This window comes from Quercus suber, unplaced genomic scaffold, assembly GCF_002906115.3.
Source record: "Quercus suber isolate HL8 unplaced genomic scaffold, Cork oak 2.0 scaffold_396, whole genome shotgun sequence".
Lineage (NCBI taxonomy): Eukaryota > Viridiplantae > Streptophyta > Magnoliopsida > Fagales > Fagaceae > Quercus > Quercus suber.
This window is the reverse complement of record NW_027069848.1, coordinates 358050-373122: the sequence shown is the minus strand read 5'-3', so window position 1 is coordinate 373122 and position 15073 is coordinate 358050. Positions and strand designations below refer to the sequence as shown.

The window sequence follows — 15073 nt, the reverse complement described above, 5'->3', positions numbered from 1 at the left end:
TAAACATTGGACTGGAGAATTAATTTGAGGATGTTTTTTCTTTGGTTAATTAGAGCTTTGACATTTGTGATGAAATTTTAAGTTGTTGGTTACTTTTATTTAACATATTTTTTTTATGGATCATTCAGTTTGAATAAACTTTTATTGCTTATAATTTTGGAGTGTTACAATTGTATTGTGATGCCCCAATTTGATTGATTGTGTGATGTGTGTGGGTGTGTGATGAGTTTCACATCGAGTATTTACTGGGTAGATCTGAGCTTTATTAATAATTACAAGAAACCTTAATTGTGACTAGTCATTTTGAGGTATAGCGCAGATATGGCTAACACTTTTTCTTGGATCGTTACATATGATATCAGAGCTGGCCCGGTAACTTCGTGTGGGCTTGGGGACACTACTCCATAAAGTGAACCCTAACGAGAATGTTAGGGATTTAAATGGGGGAGATTGTGATGCCATAATTTGATTGACTGTGTGATGTGTGTGGGTGTGTGATGAGTTCCATATCGGATATTTACTTGATAGATTTGAGCTTTATTAACAACTACAAAGAGTCTCAATTGTAACTAGTAATTTTGAGGTATAGTGCAGATCTGGCTAGCGCTCTTTCTTGGGTCATTACAATGAATGCTTAGACCCATTTTTTTTAACAATTTATGTCCAAAATAAACGGTTTTTCAAAATAAATTATGATATTTCCTATGTTACTTAACAATGATATGATATTCATAAAAAAATACCATGTATAAATAAGTAAATAATCAAACTTTAATATATATCTCAAATTGAAATAAAGTGCTAACCACAATTGACAATAGATTATAAAATTAATTTTCAAGATTATAAATTTCTTATATGTTTTTATTCTTTGTCAAATGAATTATCCAATAAGTCATTTGTAAATTTTGTTTTATATTTTGAGATGTTGATATTGTGTAGAAATAAAACTTGTATATTTGTTTTACTTATCTTTGTGTTTTTTTTTACTTTAGATAGTAATGTTAGGATTTGTATAATTTTAAAATTGTTGAATAAGTATTAATAAGTGTAATTCATTCTTAATATAAGTAGTAAATTCAAAATAATATATTTTACATCAAGTAATTTGTTACATGACTTTTTAAATGACAAATACATATTATTATTTTTTTTTAAATTCATATGAAAAGTACATATCAACTCAACCTGACTCGCAACCTGATTAACTTAAATCCATTTTTAACCCACTTAACCCGACCAGACTGTTTTGTCAAGTCTAATTATACCAACTTTTACCACCCTACCGACAGATCAAGATAAAAATGCAAAAGGCCAAAGAATGAAATGAATGGATAAACGAGCTGGCAGATATGAGTTGTCGTGACCCTTCAGGGTTTGTTCACTCACTACGGCTAGGGTTGGTTTTGTCCGTACAACCTTTTGAGTTACTGTCAAGCATCCATTATTAAACTGGTGGACCATACTTGTGCTTGACTATTAAAGCATCTTTCTCTTTAAAAAAAAAAAAAAAGACTATTAAAGCATCAATCATTTTACCAAGCATACATGCAACAATTGATACAAGATTAGCATGTTAGCAATTTTTTTTTTTTGGCGTAAAGTGCATTTTTTATTTTTTTTGAGAATCACGTAAAGTGCATCAATCAATTTATTTATTTATTTTTTTTTCACTGGGAAGATTCGGTTCTATCAGGTATACATAAAGGAATCACTTTAGTTCTTAAGTGGATTTTTTCATCAAAAAAAAAAAAAAAATTCAAGCAAAGATGAGCAATTCAAGAAGCACAAAACTTCACGTAGCCATGTTTCCCTGGTTTGCCTTTGGCCATATCACTCCCTACCTGCACCTCTCAAACAAGCTTACAGAGAGAGGCCATAGGGTGTCTTTCTTACTGCCCAAAGGAGCAAAAGCAAAGGTAGAACATCTCATCCTTTATCCAAACCTCATCTACTTCTATCCCCTTCTTGTTCCCTGTGTAGATAGACTACCCCCTGGTGCCGAGACTACCTCAGATGTTCCTCTGCCACTTCGTGGACTTCTTCGTGTTGCCTTTGACCAAACCCAAGACCAAGTTCAAACCATTCTGAGCAGTCTCAAGCCTGATTTCATTTTCTTTGACTTCAGCCCTTGGATGCCAGCCTTAGCACACCAAATTGGCTCCAAGGCCATATGTTATTCCATTGTAACCCCAGCAACGCAAGCATGTGTTTTTTTTTTTTTTTGGTTTGGTCTCTCCACTAGGAAGATCCAGTTCTATCAGGTATAAATAAAGAAATCAGTTAGTTCTCAAGTGGATTTTTTCACCAAAAAAAAAATTCAAGCAAAGATGAGCAATTCAAGAAGCACAAAACTTCATGTAGCCATGTTTCCCTGGTTTGCCTTTGGCCATATCACTCCCTACCTGCACCTCTCAAACAAGCTTACAGAGAGAGGCCATAGGGTGTCTTTCTTACTGCCCAAAGGAGCACAAGCAAAGGTAGAACATCTCATCCTTTATCCAAACCTCATCCACTTCTATCCCCTTCTTGTTCCCAGTGTAGATAAACTACCCCCTGGTGCCGAGACTGCCTCAGATATTCCTCTTCCACTTCATGGACATCTTCGTGTTGCCTTTGACCAAACCCAAGACCAAGTTCAAACCATTCTGAGCAGTCTCAAGCCTGATTTCATTTTCTTTAACTTCAGCCCTTGGATGCCAGCCTTAGCACACCAAATTGGCTCCAAGGCCATATGTTATTCCATTGTAACCCCAGCAGCGCAAGCACTAACGATTCCTACTAAGGAGAAACTAGGGGATATGACCGTAGAAGACTTCATGCAACCGCCTCCTGACTATCCTCCTTCGTGTGTGCGAATAAAGCCCAAGGACTATGAGATTGCACAACTAAAAGTGTTTGCCAAGGCTCTTGGAACAGAGATGTCTCTTTATGTTCGAATTACCTATGGCTTGATTCAGAGTGATGCCCTAGCCTATAGGACATATCATGAGTTTGAGGGGCCATACTGTGACTACTTAAGGCAGCATTATGCTAAGCCTGTGCTGCTTACAGGACCTGTCCTGCCTGAAGCATCGGCCACAAAGCTAGACGAGAAATGGACTAATTGGTTATGCAATTTCAAGCAAGGTACTGTGGTGTATTGTGCATTTGGGAGTCAAAATAAACTACAAAAGGACCAGTTTCAGGAGCTACTTTTAGGGTTTGAGTTATGTGGGCAACCATTTTTGGTGGCTCTGAGTACTCCAGATGGTTGCGCAACAATTGAAGAAGCTTTTTCAGAGGGGTTTGAAGAGAGAGTTAAAGGGAAAGGATGAGTGTATGGGGGATGGGTGCCACAAACATTGATATTGGAGCACCCATCTATTGGCTGTTCTGTGACCCATTGTGGATATGGGTCCATGTGGGAGTCTCTCTTAAGTCATTGCCAAATAGTATGCATTCCATACCTTGGTGATCAAATTGTGGGTGCCAAGTTAATGGTGGAAGAACTCAAAGTTGCAGTGGAGGTGGAGAGAGAAGATAATGGGTGGATTTCCAAGGAAAGCCTGAGTAAGGCCATTATCTCTGTGATGGACGATGACAGTGAAATAGCTGGGCTGGTGAAATATAATCATGCCAAGTTGAAGGAGGAACTTACTAGTGAAGGCATGCAAGAGAGATATTTAGACACTTTCATTCAAAACCTGCAAGGTCTTATGGATTGACTAAGTGCTACATATGAACCCAACTACTTAATCCTTTGCACTAAAAAGAGCAGTAGCAGTTTCAATTGAGGAAGGATTCACTCGTGTTATAGTTTGGGGATGCTACTTCTTTGTCAATGTTGTTCTATTTGGATATCCAGTTGTATTTCTTTTCTAGGTTGTACTTGTGTTTCGTTTCTCTTTTAGCAAAAAAATAACAGTAATGCTAAGGAAAATACAATTTTTACTACTTGTGCTTTGCAAATAGAAGTATGTCAAGTTGTAAATATATTTAAAGTCTGTTGCCAAATTAATAATAGGATTTGGAGTGTGCAAGTCGTATTCATCATAAAATTAATTTAAAAAAAAAAAATTTATGATAAGTACGACTTGCACACTCCAAACCTCAAACAAGGAAACATTTGCAGCCATAAGCAAATTATAACTAAATACTGTAGCAACAGCTTATCAACATGTTTTCTCCACTGCCCTTGGACACACAACAGTCCATTTAAATAATTGTCTATTGATGATATTCTTTACAACAGTCCATTTAAATAATTGTCTATTGATGATATTCTTTACGACTTAAAATCTTTCCAAAAGGTGCAATCTTGCACATAGGGACATTAGACGACACCCTTGGACTCAGTGGCGACTCTAGAAATTTTTGTCAGGTGTTTTTTAAAAAGCATAAATTACATGATCTAATAAAAAGAAAAATTCTTATATTGACAACAACAATAATAAAAAAACACACAAATACATAAAGTTTACAATTATTGTTTAGCCTAACATAGTTTAATTTATTTGTCTTTTATAATGTACTGATTAATTAAATTATTAATTATTGGTGTTTAGTTGCTTTATTTTTTTTTTTTTTTACTAACCACTAGCAGTCTTGAGAGTAGATGCGTTAGAAGGATCTATAACATGGTCCTTATTTCTGTAATGATGATGAGATTCAAGATTAGCTGCATGGTTCTCCCTGTTTATGTTTCTATCATGTCTCTCCCCTATTAAAATTTAGAGTGATTCTTTTCCCACCCCACCTATAATTTTGCTGGGAAATTTGGAGCTTTAACCTCCCACCACATGCTAAATTGGAAAATTTTCCTCGAAGATCATCTGTCTATATTCTGGTTTCATCCAATTAACTTATAAATAAAGCCAAATGGCAGGGATATAAAGCTGACTGTTTTTGGGGTTTTGGAATTGTTGTAGGTTAAAAACCCATGGCCCAACGTTGATGCTCATAGTGGGGTGCTGCTGAACCATTTTGGTTTAACAGAAGCAAGGTATGATATTTCATTTACATCTGAACTACCTGTGATTATTCTTCATTTGGACATTCTATGACTATTAGAGTGAGAGAGATGATTATAATTTTTAATTCGGTGGACAGATATTTTACCGTCCTTTTCGGTGTGTCAAGAAGTATTGGTATCTGCTCTCAGGTTATATTTTGCCCCTACTTTTATTTGCAGTTACTCTCTGATGCAGCTCTTTTATGAGTTTATTTGAATTGTATTTTCTCTTTTGTTGTTCAGCTGATATGGGACCGAGCTCTTGGACTGCCACTAGAGAGGCCAAAAAGTGTTACAATGGAATGGCTTGAAAATTATTGCAAGAAAGCAGCTTGATCTTGAAAATTGGTGGGAGTGTGCATCAATTACTAATAATGTCTTTAACAAAATTGGGTTTTGCAACACACAGATGCAAGGGATGCAATTGTGAGATCTGATGGTTCTGTCAGATTAAAACAGGCATTATTAGCCCTTTTTAAGAAATTTGAGTAACCATTTTTCAAATTTTGAGTTAGAGCTTGATTTGATTTGAGTTTGTATGGTAACATTATTTAAGTGAAACTAGTAGACAAATTACTGTCTATTAATAAAAGGTATAGAAAAATGATAACCGCCCAACAGGATTAGACTGTAGTGGGAATTTGATTACAGGTATTTTCTGTGATGACATATGACAGAGACTGTCTATTATATACATAATATATATATATATTTATTTATTTATTTTACTACTACTACTACTACTACTTGTTTTCTTGTCAAATTAAGATTGCGTTTGCGCCACTTATTATATTAACCACATTGGCAGTGATAAATGAAGCCTATAATAAATAACATGAATAAATCTTCTTGACACTGAGAGAAGTAATTTTCCCAACCTTTTTTAAAAATTAAGAAAGTAGCGCAATAATATATACATTTGAAAACATTTTACAGCGAAACAAATGGAGTGTTTAGAAAGATGTATACATATACCTGGTATTTCTCTCCCTTGGCTTAATAAGTTGGGTAGGAGCATCATAGTCAAGGATGTTGAGCCAGAGGCCATGAGAAACAGCAGTAGGGACACCCTTGAGGAGATTAAAGGGTATCCACGGACGAAGTTAGCACCCTTTCTGTATGGATCGTAAACAGTGTTGAAGAAAAGTGGAATGGTGGAGTTAGAAGATTCTCTATGTGCTGTTGAAGCGCGTTAATGTCTCTCCCAGATGGGTCTTTAGCAATCTCCATATAACATGTGAAATTTTACAACAACTTTGAATAATGCAAAGAACCAGATGTGATTCATGATGAAAATAATAAAAGGTTTCTTGAGCATGAAAGGGGCATGTTGTAAAGATCTATTTATCAAGTAGTTGAGACCTGGCTAATGGCTATAGGACTATCTCCATCCAAGATGCAAATGAAAAGTAGATTAAAGGTTATCATAATTTTGTAAACCAATGATGGATCATGGAACTTGGAGGATTACCAATCCATCTACACCTTATTAGCAAACTGCACTGATTCAAATTAAGGGGAAAAAGGAAGAAGGAATATTTAAATTCTAGGTACATTTTTTAAGCACATAAAAAAAAAAAAAAAAAGAGCGAATAATGGAGATCTAAGTCTTATATGCCATTTGAGCGATTTGTCCAAAGCAAAAGAATGTTGAAAGTGTCATGAAAGCATTTTCAATATGCACCAGTTCCATTAAGTAGAACCAGCCATTATTTCCCAAAAAAAAAAAAAAAAAATCAAATACTGGAATTCTACTTAAATACATATGAATAGAGGACCAAGAACAAGAAGCCATTATCTAAGGCAAATTCAGGACATGACAATGCCATAAGCTGCAGCAATGCAAATCAATGCTGTGTTTGGATTTGAAGATTTAATATATATATATATATATATACACTTCTTCTTTTGAAGAATATTGCTACTATAAACTGAAATTTATAATTAAAAGCTTTCAAAATTTTGCTAGAAGAAAATAGTTGTGATATTATGAATTTCAAGTGACATCTTACATGTAGTGATATAAGGAACAAAGCCCATTATTTGCCCCTGTTTTTTTTTTTTTTTTGGACATTATACCTTGGTATTATGGTCAGTTGGTGTTGGTGAGTTTGTTACTGTGATTGTGAATTATTTGATTGGTCTTGTCTGTTGAGTGGGGTGGATGGGGCCACGAGGCCGTGTGGGGTGGGATATTGAATTGGGGAAGTAAAGAAATGGAGGGGTGCGTGCACATGGGTTTGTGCTAGTGTGTGTTAATGCACAGTAGGGTGTGTGCTAGACTGCTAGTGGTTAGTAAAAAAAAAAAANAAAAGTGATTAAATGATGATGTATTAAATAAACCCTACTAGGCAACCTGTGGTCACCTCAAATCCGGTATTTGCAGTAAGTTGGAAGATATTCTTATCATACCACTATAGCAGAAAAGGGTCCAATTAAGACTTAAGAGAGGGGCTGAGGGGCAAATAAGGGACGGGCCCTATCATAGCAAAAAACGTGTCCCACGATGGGACTTCCATCAAACAATTGTGGTTTCATTATTAAATGCTTTCATCCAATAGGATATTGTTGAGTTCTTAAAAATCAGATCTAAAATTGATTAAATGATGGTGTCATTAAAATAGACCCTACTAAGCACCTGTGGTCACTCAAATCCGGTATTTGCAATGGTTGAGATATTCTTTGCCCGATAGAGTAATTGTACGTATATGTAGGATTACGGCAGCACTTTTGTATATATGTATAATTTTTACAAGCACTAATATAAGTATTTTTTTGTTAAAATGTGTAAAGTTAACCACTTTTTGCATTTTGCACAATTTTGAAACCTTTGATGCAGTTACTCTTAGAACAATTGCATTAGCTCAGGCAAACTTTCTGTTTATTTTGTACAAAAAAACTTACTTTTTTGTTTTATATATCAATTTTACAAAATATCTATATAGTCTATTTATTTTACGTATCTATTCAATAAAATATTAATTCTTTTAAATTTTTTTATTATTTTTCTCACTCACTACCCCTCTTTCTCACATACCCAACACTACCCATAAAAAAAAAAAACTAAAATATTAATTTTATGATGAATACGACTTGCACACTCCAAATCCTATATTAATTTGGCAACAGACTTTAAATATATTTACAACTTGACATACTTCTATTTGCAAAGCACAAGTAGTAAAAATTGTATTTTCCTTAGCATTACTGTTATTTTTTTGCTAAAAGAGAAACGAAACACAAGTACAACCTAGAAAAGAAATACAACTGGATATCCAAATAGAACAACATTGACAAAGAAGTAGCATCCCCAAACTATAACACGAGTGAATCCTTCCTCAATTGAAACTGCTACTGCTTTTTTAGTGCAAAGGATTAAGTAGTTGGGTTCTATGTAGCACTTAGTCAATCCATAAGACCTTGCAGGTTTTGAATGAAAGTGTCTAAATATCTCTCTTGCATGCCTTCACTAGTAAGTTCCTCCTTCAACTTGGCATGATTATATTTCACCAGCCCAGCTATTTCACTGTCCTCTCCATCACAGAGATAATGGCCTTACTCAGGCTTTCCTTGGAAATCCACCCATTATCTTCTCTCTCCACCTCCACTGCAACTTTGAGTTCTTCCCCATTAACTGGCACCCACAATTTGATCACCAAGGTATGGAATGCATACTATTTGGCAATACTTAAGAGAGACTCCCACATGGACCCATATCCACAATGGGTCACAGAACAGCCAATAGATGGGTGCTCCAATATCAATGTTTGTGGCACCCATCCCCTACACTCATCCTTCCCTTTAACTCTCTCTTCAAACCCCTCTGAAAAAGCTTCTTCAATTGTTGCGCAACCATCTGGATACTCAGAGCCACCAAAAATGGTTGCCCACATAACTCAAACCCTAAAAGTAGCTCCTGAAACTGGTCCTTTTGTAGTTTATTTTGACTCCCAAATGCACAATACACCACAGTACCTTGCTTGAAATTGCATAACCAATTAGTCCATTTCTCGTCTAGCTTTGTGGCCGATGCTTCAGGCAGGACAGGTCCTGTAAGCAGCACAGGCTTAGCATAATGCTGCCTTAAGTAGTCACAGTATGGCCCTCAAACTCATGATATGTCCTATAGGCTAGGGCATCACTCTGAATCAAGCCATAGGTAATTCGAACATAAAGAGACATCTCTGTTCCAAGAGCCTTGGCAAACACTTTTAGTTGTGCAATCTCATAGTCCTTGGGCTTTATTCGCACACACGAAGGAGGATAGTCAGGAGGCGGTTGCATGAAGTCTTCTACGGTCATATCCCCTAGCTCCTTAGTAGGAATTTAGTGCTTGCGTGCTGGGGTTACAATGGAATAACATATGGCCTTGGAGCCAATTTGGTGTGCTAAGGCTGGCATCCAAGGGCTGAAGTAAAGAAAATGAAATCAGGCTTGAGACTGCTCAGAATGGTTTGAACTTGGTCTTGGGTTTGGTCAAAGGCAACACGAAGATGTCCATGAAGTGGAAGAGGAATATCTGAGGCAGTCTCGGCACCAGGGGGTAGTTTATCTACACTGGGAACAAGAAGGGGATAGAAGTGGATGAGGTTTGGATAAAGGATGAGATGTTCTACCTTTGCTTGTGCTCCTTTGGGCAGTAAGAAAGACACCCTATGGCCTCTCTCTGTAAGCTTGTTTGAGAGGTGCAGGTAGGGAGTGATATGGCCAAAGGCAAACCAGGGAAACATGGCTACATGAAGTTTTGTGCTTCTTGAATTGCTCATCTTTGCTTGAATTTTTTTTTTGGTGAAAAATCCACTTGAGAACTAACTGATTTCTTTATTTATACCTGATAGAACTGGATCTTCCTAGTGGAGAGACCAAAAAAAAAAAAAAAAACACTCTTAATTCCTCCATTTTGTACTTCTTTTTTTTTTTTTTTTTTTTTTTTTTTTTTTTTTTTTTTTTTTTTTCAATTTGGTTCTTATTTAATTTTTTCACTTTTAGTCCATAAACACCGTAGCAAACTCCACCACTACTTGCATTCCAAAATAGGGAAAATAAAAAAAATGTAAAATGTAAAGATTAAAAGTACATTTACCAAAAAAAAAAAATTGCAAATATGCTAATCTTGATCATAGGATGCTAATCTTGTATCAACTGTTGCATCTATGCTTGATAAAATGATTGATGCTTGAATAATCAAGCACAAGTATGGTCCACAAGTTTAATAATGGATGCTTGATAGTAACCAAAAGGTTGTAAGGACACAAACGAGTGATGAGGGGTCACGACCTCTCATCTTGCCAGCTCATTTATCCATTCATATCATTTTTTCTTTTTGCTTTTTTATCTTGATCTGTCGGTAGGTGGTAAAAGTTGGTATAATTAGACTTGACAAAACAGTCTGGTCGGGTTAAGTGGGTTAAAAATGGATTAATAAGTTAATACCAGATTGCGAGTCGGTTGAGTTGATATGTATTTTCATATGAATTTAAAAAAAATAATAATATGTATTTGTCATTTAAAAAGTCATGTAACAAATTACTTTATGTAAAATGCGAATTATTTTGAATTTACACTTATATTAAGAATGAATTACACTTATTATACTTATTCAACAATTTTAAAATTATACAAATCCTAACATTACTATCTAAAGTAAAAAAAACACAAAGATAAGTAAACACAAATATACAAGTTTTATTTCTACACAATATAACATCTCAAAATATAAAACAAAATTTTACAAATGACTTATTGGATAATTCATTTGACAAAGAATAAAAATATAAGAAATTTATAATCTTGAAAATTAATTTTATAATCTATTGTCAATTGTGGTTAGCACTTTATTTCAATTTGAGATATATATTAAAGTTTGATTATTTACTTATTTATACATGGTATTTTTTATGAATATCATATCATTGTTAAGTAACATAGAGAATATCATAATTTATTTTGAAAACCGTTTATTTGGACATAAATTTTAAAAAAATGGGTCTAAGCATTCATTGTAATACCCAAGAAAGAGCGCTAGCCACGATCTGCACTATACCTCAAAATGTACTAGTTACAATTGAGACTCTTTGTAGTTGTTAATAAAGCTCAAATCTATCAAGTAAATATCCGATATGGAACTCATCACACACCCACACACATCACACAGTCAATCAAATTATGGCATCACAATCTCCCCATTTAAATCCCTAACATTCTCGTTAGGGTTCACTTTATGGAGTAGTGTCCCAAGCCCACACGAAGTTACCGGGCCAGCTCTGATATCATATGTAACGATCCAAGAAAAAGTGTTAGTCCATATCTGCGCTATACCTCAAAATGACTAGTCACAATTAAGGTTTCTTGTAATTATTAATAAAGCTCAGATCTACCCAGTAAATACTCGATGTGAAACTCATCACACACCCACACACATCACACAATCAATCAAATTGGGGCATCACAATACAATTGTAACACTCCAAAATTATAAGCAATAAAAGTTTATTCAAACTGAATGATCCATAAAAAAAATATTTAAATAAAAGTAACCAACAACTTAAAATTTCATCACAAATGTCAAAGCTCTAATTAACCAAAGAAAAACATCCTCAAATTAATTCTCCAGTCCAATGTTTAACGCCATAAAATAATAATAATATCCTTAGTTCCACAAAATAATTTATAACTGTTGTCTTCCAAGAATCTCTACTCCAATAATCCCTCTAATGTATTTGTAAGGGAAAATAAAAGGGGGCGAAGGATGAGATAACTCAATAAGTGGAATTCATTAACATTAGAGTGTGGAACAAACCTTTCAAATAAATAATTCTTACAACAAATTCATAACTTATAACTCATAATATTTTATCATCAAATATTTAATACAAAAAATATCTTTATATTGTGATCCATCATAATATATATATATATATCACATATTAATACCATCACATAAACAATTTCCTAGACTTTTTTGTGGTCAACGTTTACGCCCCGTTAATAGGTTATGTTGTCCCTTTTTGAGACTGGAACCTCCCTATTATCCCCTTTCTTAAGGATGGCTCATTTCAAACCTGAAGGTGCACTCCCTTACTATGGAGTTTCCTTTTTGGATCCTCAATATTATACTTCTATTGCTAAGAGTTATTAAATGTGCACTGTCCCCTTTTCTAGAACCGTCCATTGCTAAGAACTAGCTGCAGTATGATGGTACCTTGTCTAAGGACTAAGTATAATACTGAGCTTTTAATCACGACTTGCCATAGGTTTTCAAAATATATTCAATAGCTCACAAAAATAATCCATTCATAATTCTCAAAATATAAAATATATTCACACATACAAGTTTAAATAAATTTAGGTTGTCCCACAAGTATTTTTTTTATAAAATGAATAGTCAATGTGCACATCAAGCATTTATAAAATATCAATTTATATATAGAATATCAACATATTTCTTTGATATAGAATAGTTTAATAATCAACTTTGTTGTGGAAAACCCTCAAAATTAGTAAACACCGCTTACCTCTTAGTTGGAAAAATAAAAGGAATCAACCACCCTTGAGTCACAATAAATCAGTAGAATTAGAATCTAGCAACACCAAAAATAGGTCCACCAATACACAAATTTCCCACTTAACAATCTATTTTCACACTTAAATAATTTAATCTATCAACATTAAAGCTTAAGGGTGTTTAGTTTCTTGAACTATACTTCATTTTTGTCAGTGGGCTTGACTATTGAATTTGTGGCTATCACGGTTGGAATTGTAGTTGTTAAGTTGACAAATGGGAGCATTGAAATGCCCCGTTTGATGCCTGAAACTTGCCAACCAGGCTTCCAAAATTTTCACAATTATTTTAAGTCTAGTCACTGCCTATGTCTGCCACCATAATTCCTTTGATGCAGCAAGACACAAGAATATTGCTGGGCACATATTTGGACAATGATAAGGGTGTAGGTGCATGAAAAATGGGTGGTGATATTTAGTGAGGCCATGATATATATATATATATATATATATAAAACCACAAAGCAACCCTTTACCTTTTCATAGTGACAAGCTTGAATTGATAAGTCCAAACCTATTACTCTATTAGGTACAATTTCAAAGCCTGTGGCCTTTCCTGACATATTAACCATTCCTTATCTAATATAATACAATTATAGGAGCCCCTTTCTATTAGTATAATGATAGTCTAGGTTCATGACAATTGCTAGCTATTGACTATTCAAATTTCTTAAATTTAAAGCATGAGAAAATCATATCGGTAGGTTTCCACGCACCGTCATATAGAAGAAAAGAAAATCTTAATTTTGTGTTGCGGGAAACAAAAGGAACTTTCTTATATACATACACGTGTAACTTAAAAGGTAAAAAGCTAAGGTTATCAAGAGCCTATATTTTTACTTATGCCACCTCACTTGAGCTTTTTATCCCATAGCATTTATCTTATTTTTAATATCTTAGGCCCAAATCAATTTAATCCATTTAATTGTAGGCTCCTTTATAATTTACGTATAATAAAAATTGGTATCAATTATAGGGGTGTTACATTCATAATTTATGTTAATTTGATACTTTGGTTTCACTATTATCACACTTGTGAATGTTTCTCACACATGTTTACAATTTTAAATCTATATTTTGTAACTGTACTATAACTAGATTATCTTGGCATGTACTTTGTTATTTGATATCTAAAAATCTTTATTTATTACAGAATGCTCAATCATTGATCTTTCAATTAATTTGCATACAATTATATAAATGTCTCAATTGTTCCTTAAAACTCACAACAAACAATTAAACCAATATTGTCTTACTTTATTTATTTATTTATTTTATTTTTATCAAAAAAAGGTTTTAAAAAATGGTTCGGTTTGGGTTGGGTCGGGTCATGGGTCAATCTGTTTTTACTTCGGATAAAAAAAATTGGGTTCATGTTAGGTATTTTTCAGGTCGGGTCAGAAAATTCTGACCCGTTTTGCCATATCTAGGTATAATCAATGTCACCCATCGGTGTGGTCCTTTTCGACACTTCATTGTGAAAGGGTCCATTGAAGTGATGGGATAGAATTGAAGGTGCAATTTGTTGTTTTGATAAGATTCATTGCATTTATATACACTCTTGTCTCTGATTAGCAAATAATCGAAAGCCCTCAATGATCTCTAATTATAAAATGAGTTAATGACACTTCAGTCAATTATAAAAAAAAAAAAATTGACACGTTATTCAAATGGAAGAGAGATTATTCTAAGTGGCTTAGAGAATAGTTCTAGAATCACAAATTATTTCAATTTTTTACTCATCAACTCTGCATGTGCAAATTGTGAGTGGTTAATATTCACTTACAGATGGGGCCCACTATTTTTTATTCATCAATCATACTCTTCATGTTACACTTGTGACAAGAAGTTTGAAAAATTATGTCGGTCCTAGGCTTTTCTGAGCTTAGACATTTTGAGAATTAAATGAAACATCTCTTTTTTTCCCCTACTTTTATTTTTTTTCAATATTTGTGAAAATTACTACTTTTGCTTTAACATAATCTTGTCATATATTTAAACAAATTTAATAAAAAATAAAACTAATGAATTATATTTCAAATAGAGTACTACCTAAGTTCAGTGTGCCAGTGCATTAGATCCATCAATGCAAACACATCACATATTGGCATCAAAATTTTTTTTTTTGGGAGAATCATGTTGGCATCATTTTGAGTCTCGTGTACTAGAGCATTATTAAGCCCTAGCCTTGTAGTGGTTTACAAGTCCGATGAATCACCTAATTAAGATGCGAAAAAAACTTTTAGGAATTAAGGGTCAACAGGCACATGATCATATCCATCAATGGCTGTGGTGGAAGCTGAAGAGCAAATCCTATTGAAAAGCTATTTTTCTGGAAGTTGTGCAAGACAAAACACATGGTGTGGGGATTTGGTAGCACACATGAATGTACGTTTTACACTATATATATTATATTCAGTATTTAATTTATTTATTTATTAATAAAAGAAGAGAATGAACAATGGTTATGTATTTGAAAAAAGAGAAATAATTAACAAAATTAATATTTTAATACAGTAT

The 15073-nt window shown here is 34.0% G+C and overlaps 2 protein-coding genes and 1 long non-coding RNA gene across 3 annotated transcripts; 2 read left to right on the top strand and 1 right to left on the bottom strand.

The window, feature by feature from the left end:
- Positions 1-2241: 2241 nt before the first annotated feature.
- On the top strand, positions 2242-3936 carry LOC112006454 (UDP-glycosyltransferase 79B11-like). The gene has a single exon (XM_065761112.1). It carries the CDS (start codon positions 2331-2333, stop codon positions 3315-3317), a length of 987 nt encoding a protein of 328 aa, XP_065617184.1. The 5' UTR covers positions 2242-2330; the 3' UTR covers positions 3318-3936.
- Positions 3937-4859: 923 nt separating this feature from the next.
- LOC136061372 (uncharacterized) lies at positions 4860-5641 on the top strand. Its single transcript, XR_010624066.1, has 3 exons — positions 4860-4984; positions 5092-5143; positions 5237-5641. It is a non-coding gene; the product is annotated as an uncharacterized LOC136061372 (long non-coding RNA).
- Positions 5642-8171: 2530 nt separating this feature from the next.
- Positions 8172-9794, bottom strand: LOC112032441 (UDP-glycosyltransferase 79B9). The gene is given in 7 exon segments (XM_065761108.1): positions 8172-8526; positions 8529-8641; positions 8643-8679; positions 8682-8855; positions 8858-9094; positions 9097-9300; positions 9393-9794. Coding segments are annotated over 7 exon segments (1260 nt in total). The 5' UTR covers positions 9760-9794; the 3' UTR covers positions 8172-8398.
- Between the last annotated feature and the right edge of the window lie 5279 nt (positions 9795-15073).

Coding starts and splice junctions, on each gene's coding strand:
- LOC112006454 (XM_065761112.1), top strand. CDS start 2,331: ATGAGCAATTCAAGAAGCACAAAACTTCATGTAGCCATGTTTCCCTGG.